The following is a 21,016-nucleotide window of genomic DNA, read 5'->3' as shown; positions in this document are numbered from 1 at the left end:
GCAACAGTCCTCAGGTGGGCCTCCCACACCTAGCACCACACTTACTCAGTTCAGCTGGGGGTTATAAGTTGACCACCAGTTATCAATCCACTACACTGCCTTAGCTTTCTGAGTGGTAGGATTACAGGTGTGTGTTACTACACCCAGCTTTTTTTTTTTTTTTTTGAGACAGATTTTCATTATGTAGTTTAGGCTGGCCTTGAATTCACCATGTAGCCCAAGCTGGCCTAGAAGTTATGGCAATACTACTGTCTCAGCCTTCCAAGTCCTGGGATTACAGGGATGCACCATGATGCCACAGCAGTTCTGTTTTTTTTTTCTTGTCCTTTTCCTTTTCCCCCTCCCCGTTCCCCTGTTCCCCTTCTCATTTGAACATTTTCTTTCCATTTCTCAATATCTAGTATAGATACTGGTCCTTATTTATTTATACTTTTGGTTTCTTATACCAGAGAACAGTATGGTATTTAAACATGTATGTTCGAGTTATTTCACTTTAAGATTGTGATCTCTAGGTGCATCCATTTAGCTAGAAATGCCTGAAGTATACCTTTTATGGCAGAGTAGTATTTCACTGTAGGAAAAAAATCACATCTTCTTTATACATTCATCAGTTGATGGGTGTTTGGGCTATTTCCAAGATTTAGCAATTACACACTGTGTCTGAAGCCTTCGTTTCTAGGTTCACATCTCTTTGAGGCCCAGTGCCTTCCATGAAGCCCCTGTAGCTGTATCAGGCCTCTTTTTTTTTCTTTTTTTAAATTTTCTTCCGGCTACTCATTACTATTTTTTCATCTCGAGCCTTGAACTTCTTGTTATCTTTGATGGAAAAAGTCATCCTTGGTTAGGGGTATAGAACAATGGTAGAGTGCTTACCTAGCATACAAGAGGCCCTGGGTTTGATCTTTATCACTGGAACAAAAACCAAATCCAGTTTGTTTCCAATCTTCACTTTGATGAAATGTCTATTTCTAATTTTCTTCAGCTATAACTTTGTAGACCATTTCATATTGTTACTATAATATTTTGTATGTTGATTGATGGATTGATTGATTAATTAATTATTTATTTTGTCCTTTTGAGACAGGGTTTTGTTATGCAGTTCAGCCTGGCCTTGAACTCACTTTGTAGCCCAGGCTGGCCTCCTGCCTCAGCCTCATAAGTGCTGGGATTACAGGTATGGCCACTATGCCTGGCTGTAGGTTGATTTTTAAATTTTTTTTAGCCTTAATGTTCTCCCTTGAGTACCTTTTTCTGAGTTTTGTTTATAGCAACTTGACCAGTCCCTGTTGAGAATCATCTCTAGTAAATGGAAGTTCTGTGGAGTGGTAAAACAAGAATCCCATGAAACTAAAAGTGGTGCCTCTTTCTGTAACTCGCAACATTTCTTTTTTAAACAAGGAAGAAAAACACATAACATTTATTACAAGCCTAAAGCATGAGAGTATTAGACTACAGCTTTTTACTTCTGGCTTCAGTTGTGGGTTTTTTTCCCCACACCCACTAATTCTGTCATACCAGCTGAGTATCCTGCAGTTTAGTTCAATTCTGACCCTATTTATGGAATTAGTATAGACCTCCAAGGTAAGGGCTTATTCCCACAATACTACCCCTTTCTGTCTACTCTAGACCTGAGTCTCAAATATGCGTTACCACTGACAAGCCTCTGACCAACACACTGAAAATTGTAGGTTCCCATAACAGCCTCTTTGGTGTCTGTTATTAGCTAGAATGGCTCGTAGAATTTAGGAAAATATTTTACTCACCATATTACAGATTTATTAGAAAAGGGTACAACTCCTGAAAAGTTAGATGGAGGAGATGCATAGGAATGGGCATGCTCTATGCTCTCTATGTTCTCTGGAGAGGACGTCTATGCTCTCTTCAGAACTCCACCTTCCCAGCACCTAACACATTTACCAACCTGGAAGATCTCAGAACTCTCTCGAACACTCTCTCCCAGATCCCTGCTTCCCTTTCTTTTCCTCTTCTCTTTTAAGATAGTCTCTTGGTATGTAGTTCAGGTTGACCTTGAATTACATAACTGAGGCTGCCCTCAAACTCATGGTGAACCTTCTGGGTGCTGGGATTACAGGTGTACACTGTTGTGCTGGGCTTCCTTTTGGGTTTTTATGCAGACTTACTTACTTAATCATTGGTCATGAATTGGTGATGAATTTAACCTTCAGACATTCTTCCCTTCCCAGAGATCTGGGACTAGGTCCAAAGCTGCAGCTCTTTAATCACAGGATTAATTCCCCTAGCAACCAGTATCCCTTCCTTAGGGATATTAGCAACTGGTATCCCTTCTTCCTCCTTTTTTCCCTCTTCCCCACTCCTCCCCGCCCTCTTCTCCTTTCCCCTTGTTCCTCCTTACCACCCCGCTTTTCTTCTTTTCCCCTCCCCTTCTACTTTACCCTCCTCCTCTGCTTTTGCACTGAGTTACATCCCAGCTCTTTTCTTATTTTTTTGAGACAAGGTCTCAAATCAGTGGGCTTGGTGGGATCTTGCATCCTCTTTTGCCTTGCTTCCCAGAGTACTGGAATTACAGGCATGAGTCACCATGCTCATGGTGACTGAGGTTAGTTCTGAGGTTAGTTCTTTGAGTCTTCTTTGTTTCTTAATCTAGGGTTTACAATTTTGTTGATCTTTTAAAGAAACAGCTCTTTCTCCGGTACCGGGAACCGAACTCACGACCTTGCGCTTGCCAGGCAGGCGCTTTTGCCGCTGAGCTAAGTCCCCAGCCAAGAAACAGCTCTTGATGCACATGATGACACACTTCTGTAATCCCACATAGGAGGATCACAAGTTCAAGGCAAGCTTGGACTACATCGGGGACCCTATCTCAAAGCAACAATAAAACAAATAAAAAACAAACTCTTACTTTCGTTGACTTTTTTTCCTGTTCTCTGAGTAATCTCTGCTTTAATCATTATTTCCTCCTTTCTATTAACTTTATGTTTAGTTTGGTTTTTTGCTAGTTCCTTGAGATGTAAAGAAAGATTACTAACTTAAGGCCTCTCCTTTTATAGTGACTGTTTATAGGTATAAACTTCCTTTTTTGTACCGCTTTTTTTTGTATCTGTAAGTTTTGGTATTGTAGTTTTGTTTTCATTTATTTCAAGGTATTCTTTGACCTGTTAGTTGCCTGTGCTTTTTTTTTTTTGTCTTTTTGAGACGGAGTCTCTCTATACAGTTCAGGCTGGCCTTGAGCTCACTTTGTAGCCTATGCTGGTCTTGAATCACAACGATCCTCCTGCCACAGCCTCCCAAGTGCTGGGATTACAGGCGTGCACCACCACGCCCAGCTCTGTGTATGTTTAATATCCATTAATTAGTGAGTTTTTCAGTTTTCCTTTTATTGATTTCTACCTTTATTCTATTGTGTTAGACAATTTATAATTCAGTCTTTTAAACCTCATTAAGACTTAAGTACTACTGTGTAGAATATTCTCCGTAATGTTTCTTTTGTTTTGTTTTGTTTTGGTTTTTTTTGGTTTTTTCCTGTACCGGGAACCAAACTGACGACCTTGCGCTTGCCAGGCAGGCGCTTTGCCCCTGAGCTAAATCCCCAGCCCCTCTGTAATGTTTCTTGTGGCATTGAGAAGAATGTATATTGGACTATTGTGGATTGGAGTATTCTATGAGTCTTTAGGTCTGATTGGTCTGTGGTATTGTTTAGGCCCTTTATTTTCTTACTCATTTTTTGTCTGGTTGTTGTATTATTGAAAATGGATTATTGAAGTCTGCTATTACTTCTGTATTGCTGTGTGTTTCTCCTGTGAATTGTCAGAAGTTTAATTCACATATTTAGGTACTGTGATATTGGAGGCATATCTTTTTTTTTTTTTTTTTTGGTGCTGGGAATTGAACTCTGGACCTTCTGCTTGCCAGGCAGGCACTGTGCCACTGAGCTATATCCCCGGCCCTCTTCTTGGTTTTGAGTGGCTCATAGTGAGAATTCAGTAAGTGTTTGTTGGAAATGAGTACACTTTCAACAGCAAACTCTGTGATGAATCCTTCTGCTTTTGTGGGTAAACAGTTGTTTTTATTTACATCCTGAGGCAGGTATCATGCTATTCTCCTGTTTCCTGAACTTTGTGTTTTTTAGATATGATCTCACTCTACAGTCCTGGCTGGCCTTGAGCTCCCCTTGCAGGCGGATTCTTGAACTTGAATGGGTTACAATCTTAGGATAGGTGATCTTAGCATTTTTCTTCCTATGTTGTAGAGCCTTAGGAGTTCTGTTACGTTTTGCAGTCCTGTCTAAGTATAGATGAAAAGTTGGATATTTCAACCAATGCGAATAATCTCTTTTTTTCTGAAGGTTTGCCCTGAGGTATTTCAGAGACACTTACCCAGTCTTTCAGAGACTCTTTCTAGAGAGTTCAGATGCGAATCCAGTTCGCTATGGGCGCAGGCGGATGAAGCTTCGAGACCTAATGGAAGCTGCCTACAAGTTTCTGCAGCAAGAGCAGTCTGCGTTCCGGGAGCTGTGGGACTGGAGTGTGTGTGTCCCTCTCCTCAGAAGCCATGATACCTTGGTCCGCTGGTGCGTAGTTGTTGGACATTTCTATGCTTTTAGTTTGGGGGCAGTACAAAGGGTATGTGAAGGAAGAAAAGAAAAAATTATAAATTTGTTTTTAATTGTTGTGGCTTTTGAATTCTTACTGCCTTTCTTTAATCCTGTGTCACTTAAAAAAATGAGGTGATTTTAGTGTAGCTCTAACCGTTTTTCATTGAGTGAATTCGTCGTGCCTGATTTGGTTTTTTTCTACTTGTAAATGTGTGTTCTAGTAATGTGTCCTTTTTTTAAATAATCAACTGCATATCAAGTGAATTTACATACTTCCTTTTCTCCAGGTACACAGCCAATTGTCTTGCTTTGGTCACCTGTATGAGTGAAGAACACAAGTTATCATTTCTGAAAAAGATTTTTAGTAGTGATGAATTGATTCATTTCCGTTTGAGGTAAGCCACTTCCGGGCGTTCTTGCTGTGCCTTTTCTGTTCAGTAATTGATGAGACTCTTCTCCCCCAGGTTATTGGAAGAGGCCCAGTTACAGGACTTGGAGAAGGCCTTGGTTTTGGCCAATCCTGAAGTTTCCCTTTGGCGCAAGGAGAAGGAGCTGCAGTACTTACAAGGACACCTTGTTTCAGCTGACCTATCCTCCAGGGTTACAGCTGTCTGTGGGGTGGTGCTGCCCAGGCAGCTGCCAGCTCCTGGAGAGCAGGTATGTTGGTATAAACAGAGGTATGCTCCCTTTCCCCTCTTAAATACCAACCGTGCTTTTTTTCCTGGTTTGACTGAATTTTTTGTGAGCCAAATTGAGTTTGTTAAATTGCTGCTATTTTGGAAATGTTCAAGGAGAAATTAAGAGAAATTCCCCTTGGGCCCTCCTCCCTTGTATTCCCTTCATCTCTGTTTAATAGGAAATTATAAACTGTAATGGTGCTTGTGTGATGGTTTTAACTTTAGCAAAACATGCCTATTCTAGCTACTTAGCAGGACAAGGCAGGGGATTCTTAAGCCAGGAGTTTGAGGCTGGTCTGAGCAACACTGAGGCTTCATCTCAGTAAAAGAAAAGGGCTGGAGTTAAGGCGTACCGGGCACTTGCCTAGTACACGTGCAAGGCCCTGGGCTCAATCTGTAGCACCACAAAAGAAAAGGAAAAAAAAGTGAGCAAAAGCTTTCCATATATCTTCTATTTGGTTGGTTGCTATAGCATCTGGATGAAGTTGAGCAGCACATGCTCTGATCCCATATTATTGCAACGCAAAGGCAGGATGACTTGCCTGGAGACCCTTAGACTGCTCTGTGACAGGACAGGGCTAGACCTAGAGAAAATCCTTAAGTTCTTTTTTATCAGAAATTCTTTGTGTTCGTTGTTGGGAGGCCAGTATGTATGTGAAGACCCCTGCTACCATAGGAAATGACCTTTCCAAGAACGTAGCTTTAGACTTACTTATCACAAATCATCTATCTGGAAGCGCTGGGAGCCAGTCAGTTTTTCCTTCGCTGTCTTCAGTCACTTGTCATGTTGGTGGTCAGGTGCACCTCCGTTTCTTCTTGAAACAAGTCATAGGCCACGTAAACCATCAGTTTGTTTCTGGTAAGTGACATTAAAGCAAGGGAAAAAATGTTAAGTGACATTAAAACAAGGGAAAAAATGTTAAACACGGTGTATGTGTGAAAATATACATCATAAGTATATAGTGAGTATATGTGAATTGAATGTGTAACTGGCATCAAAACGCAGCACCTCCAAAGCCCTTTGGATTTCCTTTCAGTCACTACAATCTACCCCTCTCATTCCATACTCTTCACCCTTCTCCCCAGCTGCCTCATCCTATAATCAGTTTTTTAACATAGATTGCTGGGGCTGTGTTAGTTACTTTTCTCTCATTGCTGACACAAAATACCTGATGCCTAAAGTTAAGAAAGGAAAGGTTTATAAAGCTCACAGTTTGTGAAGATTTCAGTCCATAAGTCAGCTGGCTCCCAGGCAGGTTGGCATGGCAGAGGGGCAACAGTTCATGGAGGCAGAAGACAGCAAAAGCAACAAGAGCAAAAAGGGGAGGAACAGAAAGAACAAGCCTCTTTCTCTCCCTTATGCTGTGTGCAGGCTACCTGCCCCAGGGTGGGTATAGCACTTACAGCCACAATCCCGGCATTGGACCATGAATCACTTACAGACTCTTGAACCTACCCCCATGACTGCCTGAGGCTTTGTGGGGGACGTCCAGACACAAACCATAACAGAGGCATAGAGAAAGGTTCTGGTTGGAAAGCCCTGGTGTTCAGTGGCAGTGGGGCCACTGGAGCAGAGGTGTAGAATGTCCCTGGTTGCCTGCTAAATTGCTAGGGGAGATAACCCTTAGGAAAGTTTAAGAGCTTCCCCCCCTGGAGTTACCATTTCATCATTACATCTCTTTGGGGCTAAGCCATGTTTAAGAAGTTATAACCCCTTAAGAGTATTAACAGGGGAGGGGTTGTAGCTCAGTGATACAGCACATGCCAAGGCCCTGGGTTCAAACTCCGGCACCAAAAAGTCAAAATAAAAATTTACTAATCATTCCACTTTTCTGAGAGATGTTTCCCCCATATATATTAGGTACTTTGTTATTTAAATTTATGTGTGATACTCAGAACTAAGTTAGGTATGTTCTGTCATTGAGCTACATCCCACTCCTGTCTCTGTTTTCTGTCTCTCTGTTGTCCGACCGTCCGTCTGTCCATCCATCCATTCATCCATCCTTACTAAATTATCCAGGCTGGCCTGAAACTTGAGATCCCCCTTTCTCAACCTCATTAAGTAATGGATTACAGGAGTAGGCTAATGCTTCTGTTTTTCTGAGATTTTTTTTTTTTTTTTGGTAATTTGAGACAGGGTCTTGCCATGTAGTTCAAACTGGCTTTGAGCTCACCATGTAGCCCAGGCTCTTCTCAGAACTCACAACAATCCTATTACTTCTGCGTCCCAGGTGCTAGGATTATAGGTGTATGCTACCATGCCTAGCTGTTTTTAAGAATTTTTAGATCGTGGTAGCATATGTGTAACATTTACCATCTTAACATCTTTAAGATTATACTTGAGGGGCCGGGGATTTAGCTCAGCGGCAAAGCGCCTGCCTGGCAAGCGCAAGGTCGTGAGTTTGGTTCCCGGTACCGGAGAAAAACCAAAAAAAAAAAAAAAAAAAAGATTATACTTGAGAATATTCACATTGTTCTGCTGCCAATCTGTAGAACTTTCTCATCTTGCAGAACTGAAACTTTATGATACCCATTAAACACATTGAATGTGTTCTTTTTTTTTTTGGTCTTTTTGAGACGGGGGTCTCGCAGTGCAGTTCAGGCTGGTCTTGAGCTCACTTTGTAGCCCAGGCTTGAACTCACAACGATCCTCCTGCCTCAGCCTCCTGAGTGCTGAGATTACAGGCGTGCACCACCATGCCCAGCTTGAATGTGCTATTATCATTTTTAATTTCTGTTATGGAAAATGTCATATATGTTCCAAAATAGAAAGGATGATGTAATGAATCTGTGTCTGTCTCCCAGCTTCAGTAATGATCAGCTCATGTTAATGATGTCCTTTATATTTCTGTACAATTTTCCCACATCATACTATTTTGAAGTAAACTGCAGGTGTCACCTTGTATTAGCTTCTTGTTGTTGGGAGAGAAAACTCGACATATCTGACGTAAGGGAAGAAGGATTATTTTGGCTTATAGTTCAGGGGTTTCAGTCCATGATTGGCTGGCTCCAAGGCCGAAACTTGGCGAGAGGCATGGTGGAGGAGAGCTGCCCAGCTCATGGGGGCCAGGAAGCGGAGAACAGAAATTGGCCCTAGAGGAAAAATTAGATACAGTTCTCAAGCTTATGCCCCCACAACCCATGCAGACATACCTAGAAGTGCTTCGCTAGTAATCTCTTCAACGTCTGTCGTGTTGATCAATTTGACAATCTAGATTAACTGTCATATACTATATATCATTTCATATTCAAATATTTTAGTATCTATCTCTGAAAGAAAAAACCTGTTAACTCCAATATGAGCTTGGTGTTTTTTCTTTTTGAAGTAGTACAGTTTGAACCCACGGCCTTTACACTGAGCTACATCTTCAGCCTTTTTTTTTTTGGTTCCGGGAATTGAACTCAATAGGACCTCCTTCTTGCCAGGCAGGCACTGTGCCACTGAGTTATATACCCAGCTCTCCAGCCTTTTTTAAAATTTTAAGACACGGTCTCCCTGAGTGGCCAAGTTTTCCAAGCCATGTTTAAATTTGCAATTCTCCTGCTTTAGCCTCCCAGAGTGCTGGATTGAACCACCTTGCCCAACTCCCAATACTTAATATAATTGAAAAAAAAACCTAACAATTTTATAACATATTCTCAGTGTCATAATGTATATCTTCTATTTTTATGTGCTGGGATCCAGCCCTGGGCCTCATGCCTGCTGAGCTCATACTCCCGCTGAGTTACCTGTCCTGCTGTGGCATTTGTGCATGTTTAATTTTTATTTTTTTGTTTATTCATTCATTGATTCATTTGTTTTTTGTGGTGCTAGGGGTGAACTCAAGGCCTATGTACTACATTTCTAGCTCTTTTATTTTTCATTTTGAAACAGGGTCTTGGTAAGTTGTGCAGGCTGAGCTTGAACTTGGCAGTCCTTCTGTTTTTGTCTTCCAGAATGCTGAGATTGCAGGAATGTGCCACAATCTCAGCCTGGCTTTTGGGGGAGGACGGGGGACAGGTCTCACTATGTAGTTGAGGCTGGCCTTGAGCTCACAGAAATCCTCCTGCCTCAGCCTTCCAAGTGCTGGGCTTACAAGCATGTACCACCATGCCCAGCCTTCTTTTTTTTTATGTTCTTAATTTTAGATGTGAAGTCCTAGATTATGGGGAGAAGAAGAAAACAAAAATCTTAACAGTTACAGATGAAGTTTGTGTCCTCCCTGTCCCAATCTGTCAACTCTTCTAGCTTCTTAAACTTTAGAAGATACTTCCTTAAATTTGTTAAAAAAAATTCTGCTTCCATATACCACCCGTCCAGGGCCTAGGGATTTAGCTCAGCGGCACAGCACCTGCCTGGCAAGAGCAAGGTCGGTACCGGAGAAAAACAAACAAACAAACAAAAAAACCATGTACCACCCTTCCTCCAGAACAGGTGGAGAGATGGTCTGATCCTGACTTTGCATAGCATACTGGTTATTATAATAGTTTTGGTATTGTTAATATATCGTCTGTGATTTATATAAGGTTGGTACCACTGTTACAAAACTTACATCCTTTAGGGGAAGGACTCCTACAGACATACTTTTTGTTTCTCATTTGCCTTCTTAGGCTAGTGATAGTTCTTCACGTGAACAGGAGCTGGCCCTTAGGTCGTTTGTGCTGGTTGAGTCTGTCTGCAAGAATCTTCAGACCCTGGCCATGGCAGTAGCTTCTCAGAATGCTGTGTTGTTGGAAGGACCAATAGGATGTGGCAAAACTTCCTTAGTTGAACATTTAGCTGCAATGACAGGTAGAAGGAAACCTCCTCAGCTTCTTAAAGTGCAGCTTGGTGATCAGACTGACAGTAAGGTAATTAAGAAATGGCAAGTATTGGTGGGTTGGCATGCTTGAAAATGTTGGCAAAGATGGTTTTTGCTAAGGGCTTATAAGAGTAGTTACAGCTCCTGCCCATGACTGTTGGGGCAAGTTGTGTACATTTTACGTGCATACTTTTCCTGTTGAAGTTTAACAGAATGAATTGGAGGGCGTAGCCTGGGCACCTCAGGGGAGTGGTTTCACTAATTACCTTGTTCTCTTTCTGCAGATGCTGTTGGGGATGTATCGCTGCACAGATGTACCTGGAGAGTTTGTGTGGCAGCCCGGCACCCTGACTCAGGCAGCTTCAAAAGGCCACTGGATCCTTCTGGAGGATATTGACTATGCCCCATTAGATGTGGTGTGTTATCTTGCTAAAGCAGTGCCCTCTAGACTTTCCTTCTTGAATAGTATTTTGTTAATAGTGATATGGTATTTGATTTATTATAACTTGTAGGAATGTTATTCATTACCTGTCTAAGGTCTCATTTGATAGAGAATCTATAAAAGTTGTTTGTTTTCTTTTTTTAGTGCTGTACTTCCCAAACAATTTTTTCAGATATCACATTATCTGGAAAAACCTTAATTATTTATGGATCTTCAAATTAGAACTGAAGTGAATATAAAAGATATTCTACCCAGGCCAAGATGGAACTTAGAGATCTATCCCTGTTGCATGGCTAAGTACATTTCTGAGCTGACCCAATCCAGATTAAAGACAAAATTGACCATTTTTTAGTTTCCCTTTTGCAGTGCTTGGTGAACATCAGAAAATTTATGTACTTTTTTTTTTTTTGGTTTTTCTCCGGTACCGGGAACCGAACTCAAGACCTTGCGCTTGCCAGGCAGGCGCTTTTGCCACTGAGCTAAATCCCCAGCCCCTTACGTACTTTTGAGTTCCATTTTGTACAGATGTAACACATTTGTTTCCAGTGGGTATGTGGCTCAGTTACAGATGTTTATTTAAAAAGTGGGTAGATTCCTTGATTATTATATCTAGAACTCAGCTAATAGTTGACCCATTCCCCTGTCCCAAGCATTTTTGTCTTTTTTTGAGTTTTAAAATTATGGTTTATTTTTCTGATCTCAGCTACAGGATTTATAATGATTGTGTTGATATCCTGCCATCTATAACGCTTTGGGTTAAGTACTTACAGCATGTGGGATAATATAAGCTTCAAACTAATAGATTTGTTTTTTAAACATAGTTCTAAATTAGTATAGAGCCAGGTATGATGACACATACCTGTAATCCCAGCACTTGGGAAGCTGAGGCAGGAGGATCGCTGCAAATTGGAGACCAGCCTGGGCTACATAGTGAGTTCAAGGCTGGTCAGAACTACATGGCGAGACCTGTCTCAAAAAAAAAAAAGAGGTTAATATACTGAATATTCTTAGTACTGGTAGACATTGTCATATTATGGAGATACCTGTTTGTTTTCTTAGTGGCTCACATGCTTTGTAAAAGTAAATAATTATTAACTTTAGCTGTGCTCTTAGGTTTACAGGCTTACTGAAGACTTGAAGGCCTTATAATAACAGCTGACTACTCAGTGTACCCTGAGACAAATTGACAAGATTGCATTTTGGAGTGTGTTAAGCAACAAAAACCAAAATACATTTGTTGCCTGAAGAAATTAGTTTAATTAGGCTATATTGTTTCTTTTTGAGTTCCTTCCACTTTAAAATAGTGCTACATATTGAACCTAGGGCTCATGCTTGCTAGGCAAGTACTCTACCACTTAGCTACATCCATGGCCTTGATGCATTACTGTTTTAAGGTGAAAGATTCATGTGGTCTGAAGGGAAACCAGAGTATTGATGCCTTACCATATTAATTTACCTTTTACATATCTCATTTAAGGTGGTGTTCTTTAGTTTCAACTTTTAGAATATCCCTGCCTCCTGGGCTGCCTTTTTAGCTCTTAGCCTTGTGTCAAATAATTATACTTAGAAAAATTAGCCAGGTATGGTGGCTCACACCTCAAATCACAGACCTTGGGAGGCTGAGGCAGAAGGATCACTGTGAGTTTGAGGCCACTGTGGGCTACATAGTGAGTTGAAGGCTAGCCTGAACTACCTGTCTGATATTTCAGAACCCTCTTTCTTGACCTCTGCTCTTCTCACTTTTTGTAACAAACTTCCCCTATGAACCTGTAACTCCTAGGTTCATATGTCTAATTCACCTGCTTAAAAAAATCTCTACTTGGGCCTGATGGGTTGGTGCCCATATTATCCGAGCTACTCAGGAGGTTATACATGATTTTGAGGCCAGACTGGGCAATATAGCGAGACCCCTGTCCCCACTGTGAAATCTCTGCTTGGGTGTTCCATAACCAGTGCATGTTTAAGATGCCCAAATGGATACTTGTCTGCTCTTAGAATAGCATTTTCCACCCTCCAGTCACCAAGCCAGATCTTCGATGGCATTTTTTTTCCTTATCTACTTAGTTTGTCCTTTATTGTCATCTCTGCCCCTCTTCTTAAATCTTTGTCTCCTCTTTCCTATCCCACTACCTCAGCACTGAGTTTCTTATTTTACTTAGCTAATTATCTGTTATGCCTTTATTACCTAAATAGTGTCCTTCCTGGCCTCCTTTTTTCCAGTCTAGGTCCTTTAGTTTATCTTCCTTATTGTTGTATAGTTGATTTTCTAAAGTTAAAAATTTTTTTCCTCTGCCTAGAATCTCAATAACTTTTTTCTCATGAAAAACCTCAGTGTCCTTAACCCAACACAGGAGACCTTTAAACTGTCTGTAAACCTGACTTACTCTTTCTAATGAACATTCGTTTCCAATCATAGTAGAATCTTCTTATTCCACACTCTCAAGCATATGAATTTTTATGCATTTCATTTTTTTAAATAGTACTGGGGATTGAAATCCCAGCGCGTTATACATGCTATGCTAGCTCTCTACCACTGAGCTATCCAACCTCTCTTGCTTGAATTTTGAAACAGGATCATGCTAAGTTACCCCAGCTGTCCTTCAACCTGCAGTCTTCCTGCTACAACCTTCCAAGTCTCTGGAATTACGGCCCTGTGCCACCATCCCTACCTTATTACTTTTTTTGGGTGGGAGGTAATCAGGAATTGAACTTAAGACCTTGGGCTTGCCCGGCAGGCGCTGTGCCACTGAACTATCTCTCTGGCCTATATCTTGTTACTTTTGATTGGAATATATATATATATATGCCATTTCTTTCCATTAGATCTGGCTAAATCCTGTTCTTGTTTTTTTTAAGTCTATACCATACTAGCAGTTAAATCCAAGGCCTTTTGTTCTGAGCCAAATTCCCAAATTCCCAAATTCCCAAATTCTTTTTAAAAAAAATTCTGAGACATGGTCTTTCTAAGTTGTTAAATTCCTCAGGCTGGGCTCAAAGTTGAGATCTTCCTGTCTCACCATTCCAGTGTGCTGGGATTATAGGCCAGTACACCTGGTTCCTGGTTATACTTTTTGACTCAGCAAATATGATAACCTTTGGAGCATTGTCAGTGCTCTGCTTTTATGTCACTCCATTTATACCCCTAGATCATGCCTACCATGCTGTGTGGTACTTTCCGTATTTGTTATTTTCCACCACAACTAGGCTTTCAGGGCTCTGTCCTGGCCTTTTTTTTTTTTTTGAGGCAGGGTCTTGCTGTGTACTACAGGCTATCCTTGAACTCGCTTATGTAGCCCAGGCTGGCCTCAAACTCATGAGGTTGCTCCTTTCTTGGCCTTCTGATTGCTGGGATTACAGGCGTGCACCACCACACTCACCTATCCTGGCATTTTGCTTGGTTCTGTTCAGTGAGTGTCAAATGTATAAAGTTCTATACTGGAGAGTAGGTGACCTGGGCATTCTCACCTGCCTTTGACTCCCCCCAAAGTTTGCTGTGTGGCAAGTGAAGTTTCCTCTGAGGATATGTCCATTGTTTGCGGGTAGAATTTTTTAATTTTTTTATTTCTAATGTCTTAATGGCTTCATCATTGGGGTTTTGTGATTTAGGTTTCTGTGCTCATCCCTCTCTTGGAGAATGGAGAGCTCTTGATTCCTGGCCGCAGTGATTGTCTGAAAGTGGCACCTGGATTTCAGCTTTTTGCAACCAGAAGGTATGTGCTAGTAACCTTTCTGTTTCAACTCATCTGCATTAGTCTGCATGCCAAGTCCAGAATTCCTAGAATAGAGTTCTCTGGGGCCAATTTTAGAGAAGTTAGTTGGAACTGATGACAGATTCACCTTTCTCATTTTTAATAAAGATGATTTATAGGAGTTTTTTCTCTTAAACACAAGTAGCCACTTCAAAACATTTTGTCTTGTTTTCATATTTTCAGAAATAATGAAAGGTGAGACTGTTGTCAGATAGCCCTGATTCTAGATCTTAATATTTAGTACCTGTGTGTACCTTACCTGCCTGAGTATGATGGGCTGGTCATTCCGACTTTAAATCATGTCTGTATAAAGCTTAAATGAAATGACTTGCAGGCCCAGCCTGTCCTTAAACTTTCCATCTTCTTCTCTCAGAATCTCAAGTGCTGGGATTACAGGCCTGTGTCACTATTCCTGTCCTGAATGTTTTTTTTTAAATACTGTATAGTTGTTCTATTTTACTATTAGTTAATGTGGTTAATTTCTTGCTTTGTCAAATTCATGAATTAAACTTTATCAAAGATAGGTGTGTAGAAAAAAAAGTGTACTGTGATTTCAGCCATCAGCTCTAAATCTTTAAATGTATGTCCATGGATAAGGGTGGTCTACTGTAGTTCAGGACTAAAACTGACAATTTTATATGATTCTGTTTTTTGGCTTTTGTTTTGAAATACAGACTTTTAAGCTGTGGAGGAAATTGGTATTGGCCACTCAGTAGTCATGCTACTTTGCTAGACAAATATTGGACCAAAATTCACCTGAATAATCTGGATAAGAGAGAACTGAGTGAGGTATGTGGTATTAGAAGGTGTTAGTGCTTTCTTTTTTAACTTTTATTCTGAGAAGTTCCCCCCAAAAGAGAAATAGTACAGATTGAGCATCCTTGATCTCAAAATTCAAAATCCAGAATGCTTCAAAATCTGAAACTTTTTGAGCACCAGTATGATACCACAAGTGGAAAATGCCACACCTGACTGCATGTAGTGTGCTATAGCCAAAATACAGGTACACTAAAGGTGTTGTATAAAATTACCTTTAGTTGTATTTGTGATACGAGTGACTTCCATATAAAATTATCTTTAGATTTGTTTAAAACATAAATAAATTTCATCTTTACACTTGAATTGCCTCCCCAAAACATCTTATATATACATATAGATATTTCAGAATTTTTTAGTTTTTTGAGATAGTAGTCCAGGCTGGCCTTGAATTCACTCTGTGGCCCAGGCTGGCCTCAGATTCCAGGCACTCCTCTTGTCTCAGCCTCCCAAATGCTGGGATACACCTGGCTGGTATTTCAGAATTTAAAAAAAAAATCTAAAATCTGAAACACTTCTGGTTCCAAGAATTTTAGATACAGGATGTTCATCTTGCATAATAAACCACCAAAGCACTCGTTAGTTTAAGTTTAATAATATATGTGCTAACATTTTACTTTATTTGCTTTGTGTTTTCTGTGCTAATGTATTTGGAAGAAAATCCACTTCACCCCTAAATTCTTCAGCAGACATCTCTGAATATATAAGGTCATTTTTACATATAACCAGTATAAGATTATTATATCCAGCAAAATGAACAATAATTTTTCAATACTATTTATTTATTTATTTATTTAATAATATGCAATTCAGGCAGACTTTGAACTCATTCTGTAGGCCAGGCTATCCTTGAACTCACAGCAGTCCTCCTGCCTCAGCCTCCCGAGTGCTGGGATTACAGGCGTGTGCCACTATGCCCAGCTATATAGGGGTGATTTATTGAGGATTGAGATGACAGAATATCTGACAGCTGCTCTTTCTTTACTCAGTGTATTGTTCTTGAAGTAAGGCCATCATTCATCTTTCCACTCCTGTTGTGAGTCACTCTGCTCACATGAAGTCAACAGGCGCATTTACTCCCTTACCTGATGACATACATAGTTGACTGAGTTTTGAGTTTCCAAACTTAGTAATAAAAATCCTAAAAGTATTCCCTTAAATAAATGCCCTGTGGCTAAAACTTATGCATGGGATTAGGAGATTCGTAGGGAACATGAGGAAATATATTTCTGTTGCCAATACAGATGTCTTATCCTTAAAAAGATGTGTTTTGAGTTTTTTGTAAAATACTAAACTGGGGCCAGGGATATAACTCAGAGGCACAAGCACCTGCCTGGCAAGCTTAAAGTCCTGAGTTTGATTCCTGGTACCAAAAAAAAAAAAAAAAAATGCTAAACTGAACTGACCATGGTGCCACATGCCTCCAATCTCAATTCCTAAGGAGGCTGAGGCAGGAGGATCACTGAGAGTTGGATGCCAGCCTGAATTGCAGAGTGAGACCCTGTCTCAAATAAAACAAAACATCAGACTGTCCTTTAACAAATGAACTGAGTGTATTTCAACTCACCCTTGGACTTTTCTAGCTAGTTTCCCCTATACATTGAGAATGTGCCTAAGGGTCTACAGTGTCTTAAGTGCTGTGCTTTCTGTGCAGGCAGTGTCTGCTCACAGCCCTAGTGACCCCTGACACCCTCATCTCCCACTCTGAAACTTTCTTGGGTCTTTCAAACAGTGCTGACTGCATTGTTATTTGTGTTTCAAGTTTGGTTTTTTTTTGCATGTTTGCTTCTCAGTCCAACTGAGATTTCTTGAGGGTGAACTCCATTCCTCATTTATTTCCCTGTCCTTGGAACAGTGTCTGATACAAATACCTAATAAATGCTTATTAAAGGGAAGAATTTCTAAAATATACTGAATTGGTAATAGAACCATTTCATATCAGATTAGTTTTTCTAAGTGTTGTGTTTAATTTTTGACATTGCTGCTAATACAGAAAAGTATGTTCTTGGTTATGGTACAAAAAATGACTGCTTCATGAGTACATAAAACTTTTTTTTTATGCTGTGGGAAGCTGAGGCAGGAAGACTGCAAATTTGAGCCCAGCTAGGGTGATTTAGTGACTTAGCAAGACCCTGCTTCACAATAAAAATCTTGAAAAGGGCTGGTGGCCCTGGGTTGAATTCCTTAGAACTTTTCCCAAACAAAAATAATAAACTTTCCTATTCAGAATCTTTCTAAATAGTTGAGATTTTTGTTAAAGGGGTAAACTTGATAATTAGGGTTTGGGTTTTTCAATTTTGGATGCTGGGTTGAACTTGGGGCTTTCTGTACACACACTGTTACAGAATGTTCACTGTGAAATTCTTCTGTAAGAAATATAAATAAAATCTAAGATCTACTACTTGGGATGATACTGTGAGGTCTTCAGTTATGTGCACATTATGTAAACTGTGTGTGTTTATATATGTATGTGCATGTGTATGTATATATATGTGACTCATATGCAAATTGAAATCAGTATATGGTATTTCTTTTCAAGGTAATTTAAAGGTGTTGGATGATTAAGTACTTCTAATATATACATAATTCTTTGCCTTTTCAAACAAACTTGACTGAACCTATCAATCTTTTGAACCAGTATTGTGAATACCAGATAGTGTACTGCAGTAATTCCCAATGTCTGTTCAAGTGAACTGGACTAAATCTTTTGCATTTTAAATTCCATTTTTGTTCCTTTAAATTTTAAATAAAAGGCAGTTCCTTGGTGTGCTTTTAAAAATTACTTTTTATTTTTTAGTATGTCTTTTTCTTTCTTTCTTTTCCTTCCTTCCTTCCTTCCTTCCTTCCTTCCTTCCGTCCGTCCGTCCGTCCATCCATCCATCCATCCATCCATCCGCTCAGGCTGGCCTTAAATTCACTGTGTAGTCCATGCTGGCCTCAAAATCCTGATGATCCTTCTGTCTCAGCCTCCTGAGTGCTGGGATTACAGGTGTGTGCCACCATGCTCATTAATATATGTTTGTAGTACATAGTGATTGTATTCCTCTTGCTGGTACAGGTATATAACACATCTTAATCTTTTTTTTTTTTTTTTTGTCTTTTTGACACACATCCATAACAGGGTCTTGTTATGCAGTTCAGGCTGGCCTGGAGCTCACTTTGTAGCCCAGGCTAGCCTTGAATTCACAATGATCCTCCTGCCTCAGCCTCCTGAGTGTTGGGATTACAGGTGTGCACCACCACGCCTGGCTTGCTTTTTTTTTCATCCCCTTCTTCCCTCCATCTTTTGGTCTAAAAACTTATTCTTTAAATTTCTTCGTAACTCCTCTTTGCTGTTTTGTTGTTTTTTTTTTTTTTGTTTTATTCCAGTACTGGAAATAGAACTCACGACCTCGTGCTTGCCAGGCGGGTACTGTGCTGCTGAGCTAAATCTCTAGCCCCTGCTGTTTTGTTTTAAAAAGTTGAATTGAGTTCAGTATTTTGAGCAGTACTAAGGATTGAACTCAGGGCTTTTGCAGCTAAGCTACATTCCTGCCCTTCTAATCTCTTCCCCCTCTTAATTTAATTTGAGATAGGGTTTCACTGAGTTGCCCAAGCTTAGCTCAAACTTCTAACCTCCTGTCTCAGCCTCCTGGAGTACTTGGAATTATAGATGTGTACTACCATGCCATGCCAGCTTCTAAATCGCTTTTGACTGAGAAGTTATACAATAAACCTGACTAGAAATATATTTGGAACACAGTGACTCGTACTTGAAGAATTCTTCAGTGGATAAATTTCTTGGTCTTGAATAAATACGTTCCCTCTCTTATTGCTGGGGATTGAACTCTGGGCCTTACATAAACCAGGCAGGTGTTTTACTACTTGCCTCCAGCCCAGAAGTGTATATTTTGATTGCTTGGAGACCCTTTTGCCATCTGATGTCTACTCCCTAAGCTCTGTTTTACTTACTAAGATTGCCAGGTAATTGAGTTCTAGGTAGGAAAGAAGTCACGTCATTTGTATGGAGTGAATGAGTGGGAGTAGGGGCAGGTAAGGGTATGAGTTCTTACGCTTAATGAAGATTACAGATTTCATAGAGAAGTCCGTTTTTGCGGGGTTGACTAGTGTCTGTCCGCAACATTACATACCTTTTGGCTGTTACGTGTACTTTTCAAAATCATTGCACTTAATATCACTGAAATTTTTTTTTCTCCCTCTGCCAGGTTCTTCAGAAAAGATATCCCGCTCTGTTGGCAGCAGCTAATCACTTGCTTGACATCTATGTCCAGCTTACTGGAGTGAAACAGAACTGTCAGAGTGAGAGTTCTGTTGGATGGGAACAGGCACCCCAGCAAGTTTTAGAAGCCAGAAAAGAAAACAAAAAACTCGTCCTTGAGGGAAGAGAATTGTCTTTAAGGTGCTGCACTACACTGTTTTTTGAATTGATACTTTAGAATCAGCTTCCCTGAAAAGTTCTTAACAGCTAGAACTAAATGGTTATGACAGATGCCTTAGTTCTTTTTCTCTCATTGCTGAGACAAAATACCCAACGTCCACAAGTTAAGAGAGGGACGATTTATTTAGCTCCCAGTGTGTAGAGGTTTCAGTCCATAATCAGCTGGCTCTGTGGCAGGGTGGCAACATTTATGGTGGTGGAAGACAGCAGAAGCAACAGGGGCAGAAAGGAGGAGACACGCCTCTTTCTGCCCCTTTTGTCTAGACTTTGGGGATCAAAGTGGTGCCAATCCAGTCAGTGGACTGATCCAGCAATCACCTACCCTTAATCACAGCAGTCACCCACCCTTAATCCTAGCATTGAACCATGAATCAATCACAAACTCACAGCCTCCAAAAAAGCCCCATCTAAAAGTAAATGAGGCTTTTCGGGGACATCCGGACGCAAAGCATAACAACAGGTTTAAAATTAAACTTCTGGGTTGCTTTTTGGATTAGATCCCTCTTTCAGGTCTGTAGTTACTGACTGGGAAAGCGTGGTGAAGGTAATGCTAATTTTAGCTTAAAAACACTGTTATAGAAAAGCTTGGAAGTAGAACTAACATTCCTTTCCTGGGTGTCCTTTCTTGGCTCATAGGGTCTCAAATGAGATTTCTTGGCGTTTGCTCTGTGAGATGAAGTCTGTGCCTCAGCTCTCTATTGTCAGTGCTTAACTTGTTTTTTGAGAAGTGAGTGTTAAGAAGGAACAGCTCCCCTTGTTTTTATCTGAGTTTGTTGTTCGCTGACTTTCTTACCTTGCATGCTTAGGGGAGACATGAGAGATAGTTGACTTCCTGTTAAGGGTAAGGGCACATTTATAGTACTTTTTTCCTCCCTGTTGGCAAAGATAAGGCGACACTTTGTTATAAGGTGTTCCCCAACTTAAGAGGTCCCCAAAAATTCTGATATATTTTGCTTATGTTCTTGTATTTCTTAGAGTTTTCTTTTTTGCTTTAAAGGGATCTACTGAATTGGTGTAATAGGATTGCTCATAGCTTTGACAGTTCATCTTCATCAGGATCATTACATATTTTTCAAGAGGTAAGATAGAGTTTTCTTGTCAGTAATCTCTGCTCCATAAAGCTTTTGATTTCCTATTATCTCTGATTGCTGCCTGTTTTTCTGTTTTCTTTTTTTTTTTGTATAAACACGGTTTTGTTTATTTATGGTAGTGGGGATCAAACCCAGGGTCTTGGGCATGCTAGACAAGTGCTCTACTATTGAGCCACCCCCGCAGCCCTTCTTATTTTATTTTGAGACAGGGTCTCGCTAAGTTGTCCAGGCTGGCCTCGAACTTGTGATCTTCCTGCCTCAGCCTCCTGAATAGCTGGGATTGCAGGCATGCCCCACCACACCCGGCTAAGTATGGTTTATTATCCTTAGCTAGTTAAAACTGAATTAAAGTTATCTTGAAACTTTTTGAAAACAAATTGTTACTAATTTCAAATGAAGTATACTTTGAGATAGAGTAAAACAAAGTGAAATTAAAGGTAGAATGAAGA

The 21,016-nt window shown here is 40.3% G+C and overlaps 1 protein-coding gene across 5 annotated transcripts in view; it reads left to right on the top strand.

Moving 5' to 3' along the window:
* The window catches only part of Mdn1 (midasin AAA ATPase 1), a 143,603-nt gene that overhangs the window by 9,528 nt on the left and 113,059 nt on the right, over positions 1–21,016 (top strand). For all 5 annotated transcript variants that reach the window (XM_013510773.1, XM_013510772.1, XM_013510771.1 and 2 more), the window contains exons 3-11: positions 4,325–4,549; positions 4,861–4,968; positions 5,038–5,230; positions 9,841–10,080; positions 10,316–10,447; positions 14,080–14,183; positions 14,897–15,011; positions 19,244–19,437; positions 20,474–20,555. In XM_013510773.1, the coding sequence (XP_013366227.1) occupies positions 4,325–4,549; positions 4,861–4,968; positions 5,038–5,230; positions 9,841–10,080; positions 10,316–10,447; positions 14,080–14,183; positions 14,897–15,011; positions 19,244–19,437; positions 20,474–20,555 (1,393 nt within the window). The remainder of the gene's footprint in view (positions 1–4,324; positions 4,550–4,860; positions 4,969–5,037; positions 5,231–9,840; positions 10,081–10,315; positions 10,448–14,079; positions 14,184–14,896; positions 15,012–19,243; positions 19,438–20,473; positions 20,556–21,016) is intronic.

Source organism: Chinchilla lanigera, unplaced genomic scaffold (assembly GCF_000276665.1).
Source record: "Chinchilla lanigera isolate Chin_1 unplaced genomic scaffold, ChiLan1.0 scaffold00010, whole genome shotgun sequence".
Classification (NCBI taxonomy): Eukaryota; Metazoa; Chordata; class Mammalia; order Rodentia; family Chinchillidae; genus Chinchilla; species Chinchilla lanigera.
This window is presented reverse-complemented; position numbering and strand designations above follow the sequence as displayed.